Source organism: Acanthopagrus latus, chromosome 13 (assembly GCF_904848185.1).
Source record: "Acanthopagrus latus isolate v.2019 chromosome 13, fAcaLat1.1, whole genome shotgun sequence".
In the NCBI taxonomy this organism is placed as follows: Eukaryota; Metazoa; Chordata; class Actinopteri; order Spariformes; family Sparidae; genus Acanthopagrus; species Acanthopagrus latus.
In genome coordinates, this window is record NC_051051.1 from 22,518,395 (window position 1) to 22,542,202 (window position 23,808).

The 23,808-nt window shown below is 39.9% G+C and overlaps 2 protein-coding genes across 3 annotated transcripts; one reads left to right on the forward strand and one right to left on the reverse strand.

Annotated features, from left to right (window-relative positions):
- The first annotated feature begins 3 nt into the window (after positions 1-3).
- Positions 4-9,450, forward strand: LOC119031259 (solute carrier family 22 member 5-like). Of its 2 annotated transcripts, XM_037119607.1 has the most exons (13): positions 7-292; positions 961-1,066; positions 2,197-2,364; positions 2,805-2,987; positions 3,818-3,921; positions 4,272-4,426; positions 4,579-4,750; positions 4,865-4,997; positions 5,243-5,343; positions 6,802-7,016; positions 7,637-7,819; positions 7,912-8,047; positions 9,292-9,450. In XM_037119607.1, exons 2-13 carry the CDS (start codon positions 1,010-1,012, stop codon positions 9,359-9,361), a joined length of 1,677 nt encoding a protein of 558 aa, XP_036975502.1. In that variant the 5' UTR covers positions 7-292; positions 961-1,009; the 3' UTR covers positions 9,362-9,450. The 2 variants fall into 2 exon arrangements, 1 of the variants encoding a protein (XP_036975502.1); XR_005078559.1 differs by lacking the exon at positions 9,292-9,450 and having other exon boundaries at positions 4-292; positions 6,802-6,898.
- Positions 9,096-22,762, reverse strand: LOC119031260 (solute carrier family 22 member 5-like). Its single transcript, XM_037119608.1, has 10 exons — positions 22,245-22,762; positions 19,875-19,978; positions 19,068-19,222; positions 18,810-18,981; positions 18,400-18,526; positions 16,398-16,495; positions 14,828-15,042; positions 14,542-14,724; positions 12,147-12,282; positions 9,096-10,232 (listed from the first exon to the last, which is right to left on the reverse strand). The coding sequence occupies exons 1-10, from the start codon at positions 22,641-22,643 to the stop codon at positions 10,148-10,150; spliced, it is 1,674 nt and encodes a 557-aa protein (XP_036975503.1). The 5' UTR covers positions 22,644-22,762; the 3' UTR covers positions 9,096-10,147.
- Positions 22,763-23,808: the final 1,046 nt, after the last annotated feature.

The window sequence follows — 23,808 nt, forward strand, 5'->3', positions numbered from 1 at the left end:
TGGATATTTTGGTGGTTTGCAAACAAGCTTACACGAGCATTGCCGCCATCTACTGATCTGGAGAAGAAAGCAGTAGATTTTTATTTTATTTTGTAGTAGTAGAGAAAGACAGTAGAGGGCACAGTTGTGACTCTGGGAAAATTAAGGATTATGATGATGCCATCGTTTTTTTGGGTCAGTGAGGACATTTCCAGCAGACTGTCTTCTTCCAGCTGTGTCTCCCAGTCACCACTGCCTGGTTCCTGAGGTCAACTTGAGCCAAGATTGGCAAGATGCTACTGTTCCAAAAGAGGTAATAAGTTTTTTAATCACAGCTGCTAAAAGGCAAAAGATTGCATGGATTTGGGTGGTTTTCAATTTTTAGGATCGTTACACGTACTAATAACTAATCCAAGCCTAACTAAGGCTGAAGCAGATGGATCGATAGGATCATAGCCAAAGAGAAATGTGTGTATATATGTAGACTCCCATTGATATATATATTTTTTCATTTCTTGATTTGACTAAACATAAATAAGACCATAGTGGTCTGGCTGATTATAGGGGCTGATATTCAGTAATTTTCCAATTGTCCGTATCTTTTCTTTCTGATGAAGATAAATTGATTTAAACATGCAACACCTTGCACTGACACAGCTTCCTCTTACTGTCTACAGTCACCACTCTGGGGTTTTACTCAGTGTCTCACCCATAACACTATCTGATTGGTTACATGTCACAAATAACAGCTTATCAACACTGAGAATTCTGAGTCTGCAAAGTCACTAGAGACAAAAGTTATCAAATAAATGTAGTGGAGTGAAAGCATAAAGTTGCAGAAAATGGAGATACCAAAACACCTCAAAATTGTACTACTCTCCTGTGTTCTTGTGCTACTATACTCAACGATGAATGTAGTTTATGTATGTACCTGTTCTGCATCTGTTGAACAAATGTGTTAAGTTTGTGTGTGACTGTGAGGTGGTGAACAGGAAGCAGGAGCTGAGCAGTTGGAGCAGATACAGGCTGGATGTGGTTCCAGAACAGCATCAACTCTTTGCTGGTCTGGGACAAAGAACCACTTAAGGCAGGTGATGAGGGTGTGGATACCGCGACCAAGGACCAATTAAAACTGGTCATTTTTAAAAGCAGTTCTGACTTAAGAACAAAACAAAAGCTTTTCACAATGGACACCGAATCGAAGCAATTTTGGATACCAATGTTGGCATGCAAAGCCAGGAGTAACACTTGTAAAGAGTCAATGTAAACAACCATAGTTGGATTGGATACATGTACAGTGACTGAAAGTGGGTGACAGAGAAGTTATCACGGTCATTGCATATAACCACCCTGGTAAATAAAAAAGGAGCAAAGAAAGCATGCAACAGTGGTCTGATGACCAGTCATTTTTGGGTGCTAACGTTGGCCTGCAGAGCCAGGAGCAGCACTTGAGAGAATTGATGTAGTCCACCATAGTTGTTCCTAGCAATGTTGGTGAATTCAAAACATATGCAGTGACTGAATGATGGGATTTCACAGTGGCGCTTGTGCCTGTGGAAAAGAAAACTGGTTCTTTAAAGGTTTGCATGTTGAACCGAGAGAACTTTAACCGAGCCCAACCTTAGTAAGACAGGTATTCTGTCCGTAGTGCACGCAGTTAAAGTAAACCGAAGCACTGAGTTTGTCTAACCCTGTTAGTTGGTTGGTTTGTTAGTTGGTTATTAGCTATCTATGCACATACTCATACAGAACTGGATTTGTAACAGCTATTTACTATTTACCTAACCATCAGGATTTATTTTGAGTTGTTATGGAGGAACTGTAAATACTCATCATCAGTCATCTGTTAACTAAAGTAACAAGGTTCATGTTTGTTGTAGAAGTGAGTTCTTGCAAGAGATAGTTACCTTTTTATCAGCTTTGTAATCTATAACTGGACAACCATATAACTGGAACCATAAAAAAGCTGTAATATAGCACTATTTTCTGTTCATGGATATATTTAACAGCGAAGGGTGTGGAGACTTTCTTGAGAAATCTTGTAAACTGCAAGTTTTGGCATGTGTAACATTGCGAGGGGTGGGGCATATTGGCTCTCTGGCAGGTGACATGACTGCAGACTGATCAGTTTTTTCATTTTGTGGTAGTAAATGAGGACAGTGGAGGGCACTTTTTGGAATGAAGGATTATGAGGATGCCATCGCTTTTTTGGGTCAGTGGGGACGTTTCCAGCAGACTGTCTTCTTCCTGCTATGTGCCAGCGTCGTGCCCAATGGATTTGGTGTTTTCTTTACTGTCTTCTTGACTGACACTCCCAGTCACCACTGCCTGGTTCCTGAGGTTAACCTGAGCCAAGCTTGGCGTGATGCTACCATCCCAATAGAGGTAATTAAGTTTTGGATCACAACTCCTAAAAAGCAAAATGTGGAGTGTAACCCAACCCAAACATTAATACATGCACAAAAGTTGAATTTATCATTGGTGTCTAATGTTATTAGATACTGTTTGACATCAGTGTCAAACATTCACTGATGTGGAATCATTACAGTGAGACTTTTTTAAAATTCAGGCTTCAAGCATAATGGTTGTTGTTAAATTACTATTTGTTTTAGTAGGAGTGGTTTATGTATGTAAATCTTCTGCATCTGCTGTCCAAAATCAACTCCTCATGATGGACTCCTAAAGCCATATTGCTGCTTTCCACATTCATGTGGAGGTAGAAAGGTTCAGGTTCTGTTGACACATTGTACAAAGCTGGCACCATGCACAGTACATACAGTGGTTGGAAATGTTACCCATCTAGTTTGTGTCACTGTGACTATGAGGTGGTGGACGGGAGGCAGGAGCTGAGCAGTTGCAGCAGATACAGGCTGGATGTGGTCAGAAATCTGTCTGCTCAGGGACTCGTTCCTGGCAGAGACGTCAACCTCACAGATCTGGAGCGGGAGGGCTGTGTGGACGGGTGGAGCTACAGCAGAGACATCTACCAATCCACCATAGTCTCTGAGGTGAGTGTGTACCCAGGCTATATGTGAGTTTGTACAAGTTACACAGGTTATACACCAGAAAGAGGTTTTCTTTTCTGTTTTTTTTATTGGGTTCTCTCAGGATCATAATTACTCATTAAACCTGATTAGAGCACTGCACTCTGTGGATAGAAAAGACAATTACACCTTTTTGAAAAAAAAAACATCCAGTATTTTGCTCAGAGAGGCAGCGTTTGATTGGGTTTTAATTACCAATGGATATTTTTGATCATCAACAGAGAGAGGTACAGCGGTCAATGAAAATGTGTCAATAATGTGTCATAGTTGAGTGGTAATAGATTAACGGTATGCAACCTTGGGCTAAAATGTACATTATCAATCACTGGCAGATAAAGAAATTATAGCAAATAGATAGAGCCAATAATACAAAGCCAAAATACTTTTGTTGACTTAAAAAATTGCAGCATCTACACATGATAATTGGTGGTGTGTACCTTTACAGTTCTTTTGCGAGCAGCTTATAAACACAGAGAAACATGCATGCTGTTGTCACGCTCGTAACGTTAAACTGCTGCACCTGTGAAGAGCGAAGCAATGAAGACAAGAGCCACACGTGTCGTCACTGGTGTGAATATCGGCCATGAGAGTCATACTGGTTATGGGATCGGCTGAACAAAGTCCATATTTTGCATCCCTAGTTTGAACATTGTTGGAAACATTTGGGATAAGTAAGATACAAGTCAACAAAATATATAATAAAGGTCTAGTTTTTTTTGTTTGTTTTTTTTTAGATGTTTAATGCAGAAATAACAAATATAACATACTCAATTGTTTTATTGCCCACACTCCAGTTTGACCTGGTGTGCAGTGACCAATGGAAACAGCCGTTCACCACCACGCTTTTGTTACTAGGAATTCTTTTTGGATCCTTTGTCTCAGGACAGCTCTCAGACAGGTACTAAAAACACAAGTAAACAAAAAGTATTCAAAAAATTACATTTAAAATAGCTGCTAATGCTCTTCCTCTTACATTCGTTAACTTGTTAATCTTTGTAGCTCTTTAAGTGAACAGTATACTGTAAGTCTTCATAATTCTTTCTGAAGATGAGATAGTAAAAGCTGTAGAGTAAGAATACTCTACATTTGCCAAAAGAAAATTCATGTATAATTTTCAGCAACCTTTCCTATAGACATTGTAGAATAGGCGAAAAGCATTTGTTTTATGATCAATATTTGTTCTTTGCACCTTATTATAAAATCTTATGTGTATTTGTTATTATTTCTTTGTTTGAACGCTTATCTTAGGTTTGGAAGAAAGCCTGTTCTTTTTGCAACCATGGCAGTTCAGACACTTTTTACCATTGTCCAAATCTTTTCACCTTCTTGGACGGTGTTCTCCATCCTCTTTTTCATGAGCGGTTTGGGACAGATCTCCAACTACATATCTGGTTTTGTGCTGGGTAAATGTTAAAACATTTTATAATTAAGTAACATTAAATAATACTTATATACAGTGGTCAGTGTTTTTGAATAATATAGATATAATTTGTATACTTTGCGTGTTTTATTGTATCGCCACCATTTCTTTATCTCGTTTTCTGTTTCCGTGCAGGTGCTGAGATCTTGACTGGCAACGTGCGGGACATGTTTTCGACCATGGGTATATCCTTGGGCTTTGCTGTCGGCTACATGCTACTACCTCTATTTGCTTATTTTTTAAGAGACTGGAAATCTCTGCTGTTGGGTCTCTCTCTACCTTGCTTTGCATACATCCCCCTCTGGTGGTAGGTTGCACTCATAATAGAGAATTTGTTGCGTTAAGTTGACCTTACTTTGTCGTAGAAGCCCCTCTGATCCCCTCCTGAACCTTTGTGCATCTCTGTTGATTACTGTGGCAGGTTCATTCCAGAGTCTCCTCGGTGGCTCCTCTCTCAGGGAAGAGTGGAAGAGGCAGAGGCCATAATAAGAAAGGCTGCTAAAATCAACAAAGTTGAGGCTCCTCAGGTCATCTTTGAAGATTACAGTACTCATGTAAGTTTACATTGACTTAAATCAGGCAGGACCAGACACATCAACCTATGGGTGTGCTTCAGGACACACAACGTTAATGCAGTTGACCTTGCTGGGAAAATCAATGTCTGTACCACCTTTCATGGTGATCCATCAGGTAGTTGATGAGATAATTAATTTTGAACCAACGTTGTGGAGCAACAGACCAACCAACTACAAAACGAGTAACAGCAGGTAGTGTGTGCTTTGTGTCTTGTGTCTCGCAGGTGAATGAGAATAATACACATCCTAAGAGCAACAACAATTTCCTCGACCTGCTGAGCACAAGAAACATCAGAAACACAACTATCATCCTGTGCCTGCTGTGGTGAGTAGCCAGTCTGAACATTTCAAGCAGCACATGGAAAGTAAATCTTCTGCATTAAATAACAGTTGCTTATTTTTTACAAAATATTTTCTGGTATATTATAATATATACCAGAGGCCAGCACAATTAATCCCATTAAACGTCCAGTACACACTACAGCCAAAAAACACAGAGTTGGGCACACAGGTCTTGCACAGCAATTTATGGAACCTGCAAGTTTGACTTACAGCCGATAACCTCAAAATTTAGAGTTGTGTTTCATGTCTCTTGGCTTTTTCAAAGACAAATATGCAAAAGGAGTGATGTTGGATATTGAATAAACAGTGGAAGACCTCACTCAAAATTGAGATGCTAACATGTTAGCTAACATAGCAAATGATTGTTAGCAGACAAACATGGTGGAATAGTAGTTCAATGTACTCATGTTGTACCTCTATATCAGGTACCTGCATTGTTATATTTCTGAGGCACCTGACAGGTGCAATATGTAAGAATTTTGGTTAAAAACTTTAATTCTTCACTTTAATTGTCAACAGCATGTGGAGGAATATCAGATTTGACATTATGACACATACTGTATTGCAGTGTTTAACATGCCAACCAGCTAGCCCAGTCAAGGTTCCAAGGTCCTGTGCTTGGACTTCCCTAGCGCTCCTACCCTGGACTGCTAGCTACACAGCTGACTGGGCTAACTAGATAGAAACAGTTAGAAGCAGGTAGTAGTTATTCTGATAATATGCTGCCCCTGCCTGGTGTGAGTGTAAATTCAACAATTGGCCATTTCTTACATATTTTACCTAATTAAACAAATGGAAACGTGGGACTATCACGTTTTGCTTGCAATGTATGAAAACACATTACCTATAGGGAGTTGTAACTAAATGTTAGCTTAAGATAATTTGAAACAAAAGCCTATCTTGACTACCCTTCTCCCCAAGATCATTGTTGTTCCTATATACTTTGTGTACACATTCCAATGTGTTCTTGAAAATCCCTCTTATTTGTTTGTTATTTGTGTGCCACAGAGAGTTAGTATGAAGAAATTGGCTTCCTGACTGATTAATTCTATACATCTCTATTTAAAATGTTTTTTTCCCAAGTTTAATGGCATATTTATCCAACATTGGTATATAAATGTTCAAACGCCCATCAACACTTATTCAAGTCGATTTTATGTATGTAGTGGGGCATTTCAATCTGTACGGTGTATGACCTCCTCAGTCATACACCACCTCAGTGTTATAAATGAGATACTGTATACTTATTCACTTCAACACCCTTCATCATATTTATTTTGTTTTTTTATTATTATTGATTTACGTTTGCTGTTAACCACGTCTTGCTTGCCAAGCTGTTCTGTCTTGATGGCAGTGAAGTGTGAAGAAAGTCCTCAGTCTAGTGCTCTTCATGCAAATGTATCTTTAGCCATCTCTCTCTTCTGTATCTGTGTCTTCTCAGGCTCACTCTAAGTACTGGATACTTTGGCTTGTCTCTGAACACTTCCCAGCTTCATGCGAACCCCTATATCAGCTGCTTCTTCTCAGCGGCAGTCGAGGTACCAGCTTACATTTCCTGCTGGCTGGCACAGCGTTACCTTCCACGACGAGTGTCTGTCATCAGTCTCTTGCTGCTTGAAGCAGTGTCACTCTACTCCATTCAGCTGGTGCCTCAAAGTACGAAACTGTCACATTTCCAAGCAAATACTTTTAAGTTTCAGTGGGAGCCTGTATACAGAGGCAAAAACTGGTTAGGGCCAAACAGCAGCATTATGTGCTATATACATTTATGATGCTGCTTCAGTGCCACCTGTTGGCCAAATGGCACCAAATCTGTTATGGTCACTCAGACATCTTACCCACATGTCCACTAAATTGGGTAGCAGTAGCACAGTGTTAAGGAAGTATGACATTTTTTGTAATTATGTATTGTTTGTTAGTTAAAGGCAGTTTTGAATTGCAAGTGTCTCAACAGGAATATACACACAGAGGTCAGGGTCTATGTAGGAAGAGACACCGCCACACACTTCTTGTGGGTCATACTGTAAATGATCATTGGCAGCCTTTACATTTTTCTTTTGGGCAAAGAAAGTGCATTGTTTACATAAGAATAAGAGGAAGACTGAAAGGGGAAGAAAAGTAAAGTTTCTTCGGCAGAGGATAAAATGGCTGCAAGTAGTGAAAGCAGCAGAAGTGTCTTCACAGTCAGTTCCATTAAATTAATCTGCTGCATAATGGATTGTACAGTTACAGACTTTCTTGTTTTGTTCCTCGACAAACCATTTCTTACTTTTCAGGTCTATCATACCTGTCTTTTGCTCTGGAGATGCTGGGTAAATTTGCTGTCTCTGCCAGTTCAACCCTAATGTATGCCTACACAGCAGAACTTTACCCGACAGTCCTGAGGAACACAGCGACAGGGACATGTTGCACAGTTTCCAGAGTGGGATCCTGCATTACGCCTTTTCTGTTAAAGCTGTGTGAGTCAACTGGTTTTTAATTGTAATAACTAACATTTGTTTAACCTGGATTTATCTTACAAAGGACTTCATTTCCCTCTCTTCTTGTATAGGTTTCTACTTTAAGTACCTGCCTAATATTATACTTGGGACTCTGGCTGCTGTGTCTGCTTTTGCCGCTTTTTTCCTGCCAGAGAGTTTTGGACAACCTTTACCTCAAACCATTCAACAGATGCGTAAAATAAAAAGGTGGGTTACGAAAGGAACACATACATCTTCATACATTGATTTTATTTCAATATTAGTGTACTTTAAAAATCATGAATGATCTGTTTATGTTTTTATAGCCCTCATGTTTGGATCTGAAATGTAACAACAATGGTGATTTATATTCTGGATTTTATGTGGATTTATACATTGATTAATGTTAGGGGCTGTATTATGCACAGTAGCCCTGCATGTTCAGCTCAAATCACAGCCCTGGTTCTTTCTCTGAGTAGGATTTTGGTTCTGTGTGTCTGGTAATATGATTTCAACATCTGACCTCAAAAGTCAATTGCAGATTTGGAGTTTGGAATTTTTCAATCTATGAATGTGCAAGAGAAAGCTGACCCATTCGGTTTGGATTCACTTCTGCACAAAACAACTGCAGCTTACCAGTTTAGCTGAACATCTCCGTATGCATCAGCATATTTCTGACACTTTGCACCTCTTCCCTTCTCTTTTCCTCCTCCTGATGTGCAGTAGACACAGCAGATCACATTTCCCCAAAAACACAATGTTTGTTTACTGCTGTGACCATGGAAACGCTCTGAGTAGCTCTATATTGCTCTCTAGTGGATTGACGTTTGGACCATGTCCCAGTCCAAAGTCTGAAATTACTCCTGCATCAGTTGACTCTGCAGCAGTCATGGGAATTTATCGCCCCCATCTTTGATCGGCCGTGATGAAAACACAAGATGCTAATTCACTATCCACACAATGCCATGACGTCTGTTGAAGTAAATGCTACTTGTCAATACTTTTTCATCCATCTCCATTCAAGCAGCACTTCAGTTGGTGCTGAGCTTGAAGGTGTGACTGTCCCTAGCAACTTGGGTTACCAGCTCCAAAAAACATGTTTAAACATCTTTAGATATACTCTGATGAGGTATGTGATCTGCTGCCTTCTATTGCATTCGTGAAAACAAATGTGCTTGTTTTGGTGTGACAGTGGTAACATACTGCTGTAAGTACAGGCCCAAGATTTTTTCCCCACACAGAAATACAAAAACAAAAATAACAACAACACAAAATGTCACAGGTGATTATTTTAATAATAAACACCAAAAAAATCAATATGATCACACTGTGAGGACGTGACAATGGTGGAATCAGTCTTTGCAGCGAACTGTCAATGAAGATATTAATGAATTTTGGTAGCAGTGAAGAAATGTTCAAAAACTAACATTGTGTGTTGTTTGTTTGTGTGTTTTTTTTTTTTGTCCCAATAGCATAACGTGCCCATTCACCACTCGAGCGGAACATTCAAAACCTGTGATTGTTGTGGAAAGTAGACTCTAAAACTTCTCTTGCATGAATGAATAAGTATACTTAATTATACTTAATGACATTAAGTGAATTTAAAGAAAATAAAGCTTGTAGAGCACTTACATACTCTTACTTGTGCCTGAACTCTGTGCATGCTATCATAAATCTCAAAAGTCTATACAACATATTCACAAATTAAGTGTGAAATGTGAAGCTAAAGGTGCATTCCTGCCATAAAATGCTAAATTTGGTCATTGGTTCTGATTAAATTGGTATCAGAATATTACAAACTTAGTACAGTAGGGTCAAAAAAAACAAGACTGGCCACTAGTCAATATAATTCTATTTGGCCATTTTTTTCAAATCTAATGCTAATTTCCAATAAAAAAGATAAATTCAACCCAAAAATGAGTGAAAGGTTGAATCTTTAAAAAGAGGGATTTCAGAATATCTTTGTGTTTGTTTTTTTTCCCCCCTTTTGCATGCTCATCATGCATGTTATCCCAGCATGATTTGACAGTGTTCCAAAGAGCTTCTTGTCAAATCATGCTGGGATAATGGGATTCATCAGGAGTCCATGTCAGCTCAAGTACATGCTGTCATAAAACACAAGTTCGTTATATGCGGCCATTCAAAGTATTTTGACTTTCGCTTCGGTTTTGTGAGGCTATTTTAAAGCATCATTATTATTTGAAAAACTGTGATGTTCCTTCGTCCTGTTGAGGTCGCATCATTTCACACATATAGTGCCAAAATGGGCAGAGATACGATTTTTGTTCAGTTATTTGCCTCAAGGCTGATGTCAGTGCTGCTCCTTGTTCAGGGGACAACTGGAGACTTCCTTTCAGCTTTGTTTTCCTTTTCCTCTCTGTGCGTGAGTGTGTAAGGTGTCTTCTTGCAACATCTAGAGAAAAAAAACACAGTGATACAGTTTCCCTCATGATTAACAGCACAGAGAGCAGAGCAGTCTGTGATCATTTTTAAGTAGGTTTAGGAGGTACACCATCTTTTACAAAAAACAGGTGTACATGACTGAAAACGCCGATCCTGAATATCCTCACCGTGGCAGGAGTTCTCCAAAAGCTCAGTTTTTAGTGACCTGAAATGCTGTTTATGTGTGTTCAGGAGGCCAAGATGCACAGAAAAAGCTCAGTTTTAAGAAATACCTGTGATACCAAGTTTAAATTTCTGTTTAAGTTCGAAGAAATATATCTAAATCATTGATTTAGAGCAATGTGTTGCAAATTAATTACACCATACTCTACATTCTTCATTAAATATCAATACCTGTGCCATGTATTTTTTTTTTTTTATACATTTTAATAACAAGACTGAGGATTCAAAGCACTTCTTAATCTGTTTAAAGAAATAGACTGACATTCTGAGAAACAAGTGTCACTCCCTCGTGTTAAATTAGACGAGATAATCAGTACCACTCATACCTGTTCAGTTAGATTATATTATTTTAGTTTAGCACAAAGACAGGAATCAGCTTGCCTGGCTCTGCTTCAAGGCAGCAATATCTGCCTGTCAGCGCCTGGGGTACAGTGTGTATTTAATGTTAAAACCTGCGTTCAAATCCAAAGCAAGTAAGATGAGGGCATGTCCACGTGATTTTAGCTCTGCCAGCAGTTACTTATTGAGGGGTAACGACCTCATGTTTTTATGGTCAGTTGAGCTTGACTGTAAAACGATCAAAAGGCAAATGCTTTGCGAACACATAGAAAAGTTCATCACATCTGGCCCTTGAACAACAAATTAATTATGCACTATGGGAGAAAAACAAAAAGTATATTCACCTGGTTTATGCACATTACATTCCATTTACATGGATGCACAACCTGAGTATTTATTTTTCAGACACCTTTGGATTTTTCCTCCCTATGTTTTAAAACAAATATCTCAACTTTCCTGTTCTTACATTTTCAAAACAGGCTTGTTAATTTAGTTTGAATGCACTTGAGGGGAAATATCGATGGCGGACGTAGCAAGACATTTTCTCACTTTGTTGCCGTGGTTGGGACACTTTACCAAGCCAAAATATCACTATTTGATGTACTAATATAATATAAAAATATTTGTTCGAAAGGAGGTGCAAATGGGGGAAGGGGGGGGGTTTGTATTCTTGTGCATTTTTGGGATGGCCAGCTGGAAAAGGTCAACAGCTAAATTTGTTCAGATTCATAGCCTTTTGCTTTTTGACTTATTGAGGCAGTGACTTAACGCAATGACTTGGGCTTCAGGGCCCCTTGACCTCTTGGGCCCGGTAGGCTCATTCAGTAATCCACCCTTGCTCACATGCCACAAACGCTGACTCAAACACTGGCAGACACTGCAGCTGTAGCCAGGTATGTTGATCACAAAATCAGAATCATCTTGTCTTGAATTATTCATTAATTCATAAATTCATTTATGTCACTTGTTTAATTTATCAAATATGTGAAAGAACAAACAAACAGGGGGCCAGGGGGCCAAAAGCAGCCACTTAGTTCACTTATGCCTTGGGCCAGCACTGTCTGACACAGTACAATGGAGGTACATGGTATACAGCATAATGTGGTGATTTCCATCAAGTGAAGCTAAGAGGGAAAAAAAATGCTTGACGCAGGCATAAAATTTTCTTGTCTTCAATACAGACTCAATTCAAATTTTGAAAGATTCTAATGCTTACAGTCAAAAATGAAACACTCAAATCTAGATGGCCTAACTGATACTACACTATAATGGAGCTCTGTCCAAAAGTGGAAGATCAGTCCAAATGAGCAATCCAAATCTACAGTAACGACGGCTGACGTTTGGATACTTGGTGTAGTCTTACCCGGGGAAGTGTTGCATGTGAGTGATGGTGTCAGGCAGAGGCATTCCATAGCTCTCAGGCAGCAGGAGACTCAGCAACCCCGACAGAGCTGTGAGGCTTCCCATGAGGATGTAAGGCAGTGAAATGGAATAGCTTCCTGTGGCAACACATCAGAGAGAAAGAGGGAGAGACGTTGAAAAGCTGCTACAATGGTACCGCAGCGAGGCTAAACACAAAAATTGAAAAGACTTGAAGGGGCATTATGTGGCGGCATCAGTAGTTTTAGTCCAATCCAAGCGACGCCTAAATTTTAACTGAAAGCTTTGGGATTTTGCGCAAACTGGTCCGTCTGATCTGAGTGCTAATTAAGTCTGTTTTTTGGGTCTTGCTCTGGCGAGTTTTGTTCTTGTTTTGTTTCTGTGGAGGCACCAGCTTGTTGTTAGCCTCATGTTTCAGCGTAACAGTCTTAGTGCAAGTCAGGAATCAGAAGGGAAACTCCACCAATTTTATATATTAAAGTATGTTTACAGTCTTGGAGAGTACTACTGCATTTGTGAAAAAAAGTAGTATGAAGCCTTTGGTGGCTTGAGAGGAAGCTGCATGTGATCTAAACTGTCCCCTTTGATGTCACTCAGTGGTTAAGTGGCATTTCTAAGTGCTGTGTTGCAGGCAGCTGGACGTCTTTCAGTTTCTTGAAAAAGTTTCACCTCTCATCCAAGAAGCTTCCTCAGTTCTAATTAACGGGAGGGGAGAACTCTACAGAGTTGTTATGGCCACTTGCGGGTCATTGATCCAACCGACCTTCATGTGGGTTGCTGTGGTTGCTGAAGGCCGGTTGAAGATCCCTCAGCAGAGAAATTCACGTGTTACAACAGCTTAAGATTTATAGGCAGGGGGAAAAGAACAAACAGTAACTAGCTATTGATGAAAATAAAAAACAGAACAAGCAAGACAACAACAGAATAATATAAACACAAAGTAAAAAAGTAATAATGATAAAAAAGACTATATACACTATATGCTATATATATATATATATATATATATATATATATATATATATATATATATATATATATATATATATATATATATATATATATATTTGCCTTGCACTTACAGATAAAAGGAAGGTAATTGCACATAATCACTGCACCCATGTTGTAATAAACACATGGTGTGTACCAGTTAACCCCCCCCCAAAAAATATATGAAAATAAATAAAAATTGCCTGGAGAAAATCTGATTGAACATGTATTGCAAAAATGTACTATGCATAAACATTTAATACTGTTTTATTTTGTATATATTATATATACCCTGCCACCTTTCTAGATTCAAACTGTGTAATATTTGATATTATAATATTTGATATTGAGTTTGAATCTCTTCTCCAAAACTAGATGGTGCTCCTTTAAAGAGAAAGTTCCCCCGAAAATAAAAGTTCAGTTATAATCTGCTCTTCCCGATGCAGATGAAAAGCTGTAGTCCAGTTTTGAGGTCCATAACAAATTTCTAGAGCTTGTTTTAAAACATAACAAAACAACGAATACAAAAATTTAAAACGGGTGCATACAGCTTGGAGTTCGTGATCCTAGTTTCCCGGAGCCTCAAGATCCCATCATGCACCCACTTCAGATGGGGTGCATGCCAACACTTTAAGTTGCTGCATTGGAAAATGTATTTATTTCATTCATTTATTTCATTTTAAACAAGGTTGTAAATAATGACTTTTCAGAACAATTTGGTATCTTGGGCTTCTAGAGCATTGGCCTATGATGGGTGGACGTATGCTATGTTTTAAAACAAGTCTCCATCTACTTCAGATGTTTAGGAGAAGGCTGCAAGGCTGCTTTGCTGTGAGGCTCCAGAAGTGCTCTGTGGGCCACAAAACAGGTTAATAAAACTAATCCTGGAGAGACACCAGCACAAAGGGCCAAATAGTAAGTGAGTTATATAAACTGCTGTGTTGAAATAAACCAGTAAACCTCACATTGAACTGCCAAGTCATAAGCCATAAAAGCCAAGCACTTTCATGACTGTTCTGCATCACTCATGAACTTGGTTGTATTTAAGAGAAAACTGGTGAGTGCCATAAATTCTCTTGAATGAATTGTTTGTGCAACCAAAGAACAAATCTGTATTTCAGTGAGTGGCTTTTGCATGAGGCCCATTGAGGTTGAGGGGGCAGGGAAAATAAAGGGAGAACAAGATAAAGAACAGTATAGTAAGTATAGTAGTTAATGTGGGTTCATCAGTTTGGTAACAACACACATTTGAATTGCTCTGAAACGATTTGTGCAAAGAGAAGGAGAAGAAAGCGATGGACACAAATTTTGTCAGGCTTACGTTTATCCCCACAGTGATCAGCAGACTGAAAATAGTGTATTTGAGGCAGAGGTAAGATCATCCTTACTTAGGTAAATGAAGTATGGGGCAGTGATGCTGCCTATCCTGGAGGCCATTGAGCAGGCACCCACAGCCGTATTCCTCAGTACAGTCGGGTAGACTTCTGCTGTGTATGCGTACGCGAGAGCAAATGCTGTCGTCACGGCGAACTTCCCCATCATCTCGAGTGATATGGATACATAAATCAGGTCTACAGGGAAGACAGCATTACATTGTGTTGGGTTATATGTGCTAACCATTCAAATACATTCAGCTTGAACTGAAATGAGAAATGTCTGAAAAGTTGGTCATACTTGTTGGTACGAGCTGTATGAAGAGTAGAAACACTCCTCCCATGAAGAGGGTTGAGAAAAGACTCAGTCGTCTGGAACACCAGCGAAACATAGCCCACGACAAAAAGTAGGCGGGAATCTCCACCACTGCTGACAGGAAACAGTTGAAGTACGCGTTGCCGTGAAGGTTCGCCGTGTTCAGGGAAAGAGCGAAGTAGGCGATGGTCAAGGTGTTCCTGTGGGGACAATTGTTGAGCATTGTTAATCAAACCAAGAAAATGTTTGATTACCTTTACAGTCTAAATATTTCAGTATTATGATGAGGTAGAAGATTATTTGCAGCTTGCAAGATTCAAGTTACATTATAACAAGTAATCGTTTTAGCCATTTATTAGGGATGCATAATGTATGGCAGATAATGAAATTAGAGCTGATAAAAAGCCATATTTCTTTAGTTGACTTAAGTACAGCCTTTACACACTGTGTATTGTGGTATGCACCTTTGTTTGGCCAGCCGCCAATAAACACAGAGAAGAAGAAGAAGAACAGTGTTGTTTTCATGACATAGAGTTGCTGCACCTGTGTAGAGCCACACAGTGTGCTCACTGGAATGAGCGTTGTTTTTCCAAGTTCAGACGAAGACAACACAAGTGTGACTGTAAATATATGTTATCCAAGTGTTCAGAGAGGAGGGAAAAAGTCTCTGTTCAACACAATAAATCTTATCAGAGATTTGAATAATAAATAATCCATCTTTGCCTCCAACATCTTCATCTTTTTACCCTCAAAGTTGCATAAACCACTGGTTGTCAACATGTTTTTAAAATACAAGAATGTCAAATTATCATCGATTATCGGTATTGGCTGAAAAAAAATCCATATCGTCCATCTGCCCATTTATGAAAAGTTTTACACCATCATGTCTGTTTTGTGATAATTAAATCATTAAATCAGTGAAGTCTGCACCTCAGTTGTACTCTCTGGAAGTCTGTAGAAAGTCCTCTTGTGGGCCCTTGGGGACTGGATGAGTTGTGGGTTTGGACTCACAGACTTCCTGCAAACGTGCCTGCATCCTGCGAGTCTGCATGACCAGTGAAGTCCTGATATCTGGATGCAGCCCTTAGTCTCTATATTGCCTTCCCTCTGTGCCAGTTTGCTTTGATGTCTTGTGGGAGTCTTTGCGTTTTGTGAGTTTACTCATCTGACCTTTGGCTGGTCAAACTGGTTGACATATTTCGGAACTGGTCCAGAGAATATGAGGAGACTATAAAACTAATATATGCTGTGATCGACTGACAACTTTTTTCTTTAAAAAAAATTCAACTGTTTTCATCTCAGAGGTGAGCACAGGGACCGTTGAGGCATACTGTGCAGTTACATAAAACAGATTTTGGCCTCAGTTGCAGCTCTTCACAGCACCTGACAGGTCATTAAGAGTTGTTAGTGAAATGGAGCTGACGCGGTCGATGGTGACGCATGAACAGGCTGGAACTGTGCGTGCATGCATGTGTGTCTGTAACAGTGTGTGTACAGTACATGTCGGGGTCACTGTACTGAATGTGGAGGTCAGGCAGGGACAGCAGGGACTCACCAGACCAGCCACAGCGTGACAGAGATCCAGCGGATGTTTCGAGAGCGGAGCAGGTCACAGATGTTGTGGGCTCTCCTCCCCTCAGATTGAAGTTCTTTCTGTGGGGAGCGGAGCACGTGGAACAACAAACACTTCGTAAGCACAGCCATCAGTCTGGAAATAATTTCATTAGAGAAAGGCTTGTGAATGCATGTACACTTGCTGAGCAAGCACATGCATGTGCCCGTGTGCACACATACAGTACGAAAAATGCCAGGATGAGGACGAATGGAGGCAAAAGTTCAATGTCTGATGAAGAACTGAGGGGGAAATGCTGATAATAATTGAGAGTCGATCTAGATCGATAAACTGGCTGAAGTTGGGCCGATAGGCAGTGTTGGAAGTAACTTTAAGAACATGAACTACTGTGGTAACAAATCATATTATGTGTTATTTTTGCATTCGAGTAATCTTTTGTTTGGTTCCATTTTCAAATAAGTAATCTGATACTGTAGGAATCTCACCATATTTCCTTGTTCCTTTTGTTGCCACTAAAAACGAAAAAGGAAAATCCCTGATGTAGTCCCACCCTGTAGTCCTAGCTCCTGTGCAGAATCATGTTTTATAATCAAACATACATAATTAGCCAGAAGCGGATATTGCAACTGTTATTCCTGTTTCTATTAGCCTGCAGAGTCAATATACACAAGGAATGGCAATAGGGTTTTCATTTTTGGTGACGCAAAAGTACTTAAAACCAGTTACTTTTCTCAGTAGGTAACTCTGAAACATAACAAGTACTTTCAAAATGTAACACAACCCAGTTCTGCGGATAAGTGATGAGAAACTGCTGTCCAGAAACTGCTGTAGGTTTAGGGCGATTTTAGAAAAAAGTGTCAGTATTATATTGTTTATCCACAAGAAAAAAAAACTTAAGGTAAAAACTTTTTTCAAAAACAAGTAAGAATTACAAATGTACTATTGTTATTTTTCTAAACTCAAAAACATTGGTGTCATTATCAGTACCTTCACCCTGTCCACATTTTTTAAATCTGTGCAGCTGCTGTTGGCAGCGCACCCATTTTATATTTGTAAGATTTCACAAACAAAACGGAAACATTTCAAGATGTAGCAGTACAAAAAGAAAAGATGAAATCAAATCTTCGGCATGTGCCAAAAAATGACCGACCCCACTCAAACCATTAAATATGGACTTGTTTGACATACCGAAGAAAACAACACCACCTACTAAAGTCTGCTGCCAGATTTCAGGAATGAGCAAGAAGAAGCAAAATAAATATTAATGGTGCAAAATTACACATGCAGCAAAACTCAAAGGAGATGCATAGATAAACACAGAGCTGGACTGCTGAGTGAATTGCAAAGATGAATGAGGCAATCGATTGTACCACCATATAGCAGTAATTAAGTAAAGGCCTGAAGGCTCTTTCTGGCTCATGAGGCATTATTGTCAAATGTGGCGTTTCATAGAAAGTAAAGGCGAAAGAAGAAAATTGATTACCTCTTAGAACAGATTGCATGAAAATGTACAGCTATAATGAGGAAACGCCACCACAGTTATGGCAATTTGTCTAGTTCCTCTGCTTCCTGCATGTGAATAACATGACTTTGTAAAACTAATTTAACAACCAACATTTTCTGACCCAAGCAGAGAGTTCATTATCTGTCTTAGATTAGACATGCAGGATGACATGCATCTGCACTGAGGAAAGTCATGAATGTGGCAGTTTAGTTTCTAAAGGAAAGTTCACGGGCCAAAGTATGTCAAATCTTAGCACAGTCTCAATCAGCTGTCATAGAGATTAGTGCACACCCCTGCAGAGAGGTAAATGATTACATCAAACTTAGCAGTGAACTATGAAAGGGTCAGTCCTCATTGTCACTCCCTTTCTGGGATGGAAACATGCTGATCTAAAGAAAACCATAATCAGCAGGAAAACAGGTATGACCCGGTTAATGGCTTGAATGTAAAGTTTTTTTAAAAGGTACAATATGTAAGAACCTTCAAAGAACCAAAGATGACCGGCGGGGGCTCAACATTGTTTCTCTTGGCAGCAGCTCTTATTACGGCCTCGGCTTCTTCAACTCTTCCCTGGGAGAGCAGCCAGCGAGGAGACTCTGGGATGTACCTGCATGATTTAATGACAGTGAGACACGGAGGTTCAATCAACTGAGGCTTTTCTTTTCACTCATTTTGATTCCCTACCTTGTCGATTAAGGTAACTTTACATCCAAAATTTTCCAAAAAGCATGTTTTCTCGTGGCTTGTTGCACACTGTTAAGTTTCAGTTTTCAGTTTTACTCCTGATGTGGTCATTTTTTAAGGAGCTATGCTGATTGGTTGATTCATTGACTGTTAACAAAAAAGAAGAGGAAGAAGGAACCCACACAGACAAACACACACCCACCTACCACCAGAGAGGCACATAGAGGATGCCAGGCAGGGCCAGGGCTAAGCGAAGCATCCTCCAGTCTCTGACGAAGAAAGCAACCACCGGCATCAGCATGTAGCCCCCAGCAAAGAAAAGACTCACACCCGCGGTGGAGTAAATGGTCCGCACACGAGGACCTAATATCTCTGTTCCTGTTGTGGGGTAACAAAAAGTATGAACTCCATAAACTAGCAACTAATACATCTGAGAATCAACAAGTAGAGGAGTAAAGAGGTACCTAGCACAAACGCAGTCACATAAGTGGAGATGAGTGCCATCCCAATGAGAAAGTAGATGGCGCAGAACACGGCCCAGGATGAAGCGAAGACCTGAGTGACTGCAAACACCGTCTGGAGGGCCACGGTCAAACACAACACAATCTTTCTCCCATACCTGAAAATGATACAACGCACAGGTAAATGACCAAGTAAGCATGCTGCGTAGATGTTGTGCTAGAGGTAAAAAGCTAATGTTAGGCTATTAGCAGACTACATGGCAGTTGCATAGCTTAAACGTCACCACCTCTAAGCGTCTTACTAGACAATTACTATACTCTCCTGTAAAGACGAACTAGTGAGTAGATGAGTCTTCCATGCTCAGCATGATGACTTTTTCAAAATGTACGTGACAACTTCTGTAGTCTCAATTTGCCACTAGTTAGCAACCGCTGACACGCAAGTGGTTTATTATTAATTGTGGGACATTTAATGATGTTGTATGTTGTAAAATGCGTTATATTTGGAAAGCGATTTAAAAAGTTGTGACCTCATAATGACATGAAGTCTACAGCAGAGTGGGAACTTGCAGATGGAGCCAGCGGGTGGAAACTCTACCAGAAACTTTTTTTGGCATACGTGCAACTTGCGACTAAATAGACGCCATCTTTTTATCATTGTTAAACTTGTAGTCTCTGTCTCGGTTGGAGGTTACTTGTACAGACTAGCCTGCTACATGCATGGATTCTTTGGTTTTTGGCAGAAAACTACATGGGTGTTGAGTGATGTGTACATTTTGAAAACAACAAACTTAATCCTTTGTCCATGACCTGTCAGAAAACTGTCCCGAAATAAAGGAGCCAGTGAGAACGCCACAGAAGTAGAGAGAGGAAGTCAACGGGTTCTTCCATCCGTCATCACACACCAGGTCCCACTGCAAACACACACACACACACACACACACACACACACACACACACACACACACACATAAAAAGATCATGGATTACATCAAGTACACAAGTGTTGATGTTGGAATCCGTTAACAAGAAAAATAGAATAAAATTTCTATTGAAGTAGGTACAAAAATCATTCATCATATTTCTGAAAATGTGTAATCTGTTTTGTAACAGATTTCGGGCCATTCTCCACATTTTCCCTGGATATCAAAGGTTTTAATTTTTCTTTGATCCAAAACAGGTCATTGGTGTAATTCATAGATCCGATGAGTTCTTCAGATTGGCAGGGTTTGGGAGGGTCTGGATCTGATCTAAGCACAGAGCCATGGGGAATTAAATGGAAACAACAATGTCAGTGTTGCCTTCTGGCTGCTGTGCTTGGGACGTGCTCTGCTCCTAAGAAGAGGACAATCTCTGGGTCAGCAGGCATTATGATAACTCAAATTGGCTTATGTCAGAAATGGCTGAGCTGTTGTCATTCAGCAAACGTGAACCATAAAAATATGGATATAACGTGAGCTGTTCAAGTTATTTCCATGGAGTCTATCTTAGCTTGTGTACTTGTTCCAAGATTCCACTTGTTTAATGTTATTGACGTTAGAGCTGTTGAACTGCTTGTTTAACTTCACGCCAGCGTACTGACATAACATTACCGTTGGCCACTATTGGTTCCATTTTCAATTTGTCATTGTTACACCCACAATGTCATTTTTTGGGGTCAAATAGCTCCATACTCCAACAGTAATCACTGTTATAGATTGTTTGGTCAGTAACCTATGTCTCTCTTCCACCTGCTCGTGCAGTAAAGGAGAAAATACACGCTGTGTGTTCATGTGGTGATGTAGAGAGGAGGGAAGGGATTGCTAACCCCATAACAGACAATAATAAACCAAATAGCAGTTGCAATAGTCATAAATTGTGTGTGTGTGTGTGTGTGTGTGTGTGTGTGTGTGTGTGTGTGTGTGTGTGTGTGTGTGTGTGTGAAGAAATATACATTCTCTCTTTTCTCACTAAAGAGTGTAGACTGTTAACTGTTTTCCATTTGATTTGTATCTTGTGCATATTATATTTTTGTTTTGTTTGACAGCTTAGTTGTACAGTGGATGTAATTGACTTCAGAGAGGCATTACATTGTTCAAACTACAAGTATCAACTGAGTGTAAATAAATAGTTTTGACATTGTGATGTCTATGTCTATTTTACATAAATATCTACTGAAGTTAACATACTAACCAGCTAGCCCCGATTCAAGAGCTAGCTGTGTAAACAGTGATACTCCCCATGTCCATAGACACTAGCTGCAGGGCTAACCAAGCTAACAAGCTAACAGAAGCTACGGTTACGTCAGTTACTCTGGTTATATGCTGCCCCCCATGTGTTTTGAGTATGAATTTGGTGGCTGATTCCTTCATATTGCACCATTCAGAAAATGTGTTTTTCTTTTAAAGCGCCCCCTTACAGATCATTTATGCAGCATTGTGTTTAAACTCATTCTAGGATGAGTTTATCCCTCATCCTGACACTAAAATCAACAGTAAATTCACTTCTTTTAAAGCTGATATAAAATAATAATAATAATAATAATAATAATAATAATAATAATTGCCCCAAGATTCAACAAGGTGATTTTCTAATTTGTCATCTTTTACGCCCTTGCCTTTTCAGAGTCTGACCAATAAGTGATTTTTGGGGCTGATGCTAATACCGATAATGGAGAGAAAACAATGTTGGCATCTATATAACAGATGATATTCTTGTACTCAAGGGATCAATACATAAACACACATTTTTTGGCAAAGGTCCCAAAAATGGGATCTTCACTGGGACTTATAAATAATCCTTAGCATCCTTTACTGCCTCATAATCCTGAGAGATGGTCTTATATCTGCACATATATGCCAATACTAATAAATTTACCATCGGCCAGTATTGGCTAACCAATATATTGGTTGGACCCTAATTATTATGTTGAAACATGCAATGAGGGTGGACACACAACTAAAACCCCCTTAATGATCATGTGCAAAGAGTATATAAGCAGGTTGTCAGAGGGTGAAATATGCAGATATTGGACATTTTTTGGGTGTCTTAAGAATAAAAACTCCCTTCTGAGATGTGATGATCAAGTTTGATCCCAAGTTGTGTTCATTATCCTTTGAACCGGCACACTTCCTGTTGACAGTAACACCAGCAACGGGCTGTAAAGTTGTCATGAAAGCAGCTGAGCATCAGCCAAAGTACCTCAGTTGTGATGGTAGAGATGTACACACTCCGGTCGTACTCCCACCCGTCCAAGCAGCGCTCCGTAGCCACATGAGACAGATTAACATCAACGCCAGGCAGCAAGCCTCTGTCCGAGAAACTTTGCACATCTTCAAGTTTGTATCTGGAGCACTTGCTGGGCACCAGAGCGCCGCTGTGGCTCTCCTCCTCCAGCGGGATGCTGCTGTTCCTCCAGGCGCCGGTGAGGTTGACGTGCGCCGGGATGAGGCAGCGGTGGGGCGGCGTGTCGGCGATGAACACGATGGAGAGGCCGGTGAAACCGTTGGGAATGACGGTCAGACAGAGGAGAAGAAAAACCTGCTGCTGGAAACGTCCCCACTCCCCGAGGAAGGCGGTTGCATCCTCAACGTCGCTCATGTTGCTCGTGGTCGCTTTTACGCACAGAGTGGAGCTGGACTTGAAGGAATGAGGGACTTTGGAGTGGGCATTTCAAAAGCAGTGTTTTTTTTTCTTTTTTTTCAGCTGAAAAAAAAGAAAAGAAAAGAAAGAAACATCCCACCCACCCTAAATTAGTCGATCTTTAAAGGCACAATCCAAGATGTGTAAAATGAAGGCTCAGTCAAAACTCAGTGGTCTCTCATGATTATCTGGCCTTGTTTTGCACTATAGAAGAATAATTCACATGGTGATAAAATGCCACACAATAGTACAGTCAATGTATTCTTTGTGCTTGTCGTGGGCTTGAAGGTTTGTCTGGGACATTAGTTGTAAAAAGCCTTCATTTGCAGTTTTGCACAATTTATGATCTCTTGTAATGTCATGGTGACATGACACGACATAATATGATATTAAGTGCAGCCCGAACAATACTGGATTTCTGGGAAAGATGCTGATAACGATATTAGGGAATCAAAGAATTCCAATATCGGTAAATCGTCTAATATTCATACATACACATATTTTCCCCAGTTATCCAGCAGATGTTGTTATCGAACATGTGGCAAAAGACTTCCGAAAAGTCCTGAGTCTGACCAAGTGACCACTTCAACCTAAACAAATATGATGTTGCAAAGTAAAATACCATTCCGTATTAACTTGAGGGTGTTTTTGCAAAAACATACCCGAGCTAATGTTTATTCTGGTGAGACTCTGTCTACCATCTTTTGACACTGGAGCCGAAGACTGGAGGAGTGGAAACATCCAAGCACAAACTACTATGTTGGGAAAATTGATCACTACCTGTTGGAGGGACATGACTCAATATCCACCCTTCTCACACTTTGTGCTCGCCACACGAGGGAGATGAGATGCACTCTGCACCTTTTTATCTGCGATGACAGATCTTTGGTCAAAGGTCAGAATACAAAGCTGTATGTTTTCCTTTATTATGACTCTTTAAAGGTCTCCTGTCTCGATTTCCAGAACAGCAGACACTTCCGTTGGTCTGTCCAGTGCCTCTCTCAGACATAAGTGACAGGGAAGAGCCATAACCTCAAACAAACAATCGTCTAAGGGAATGGCTTACCAGTACTGTTAAAAATAACACCAAGTTGCACGCGTTGTGAATCTGACTCACTTTACT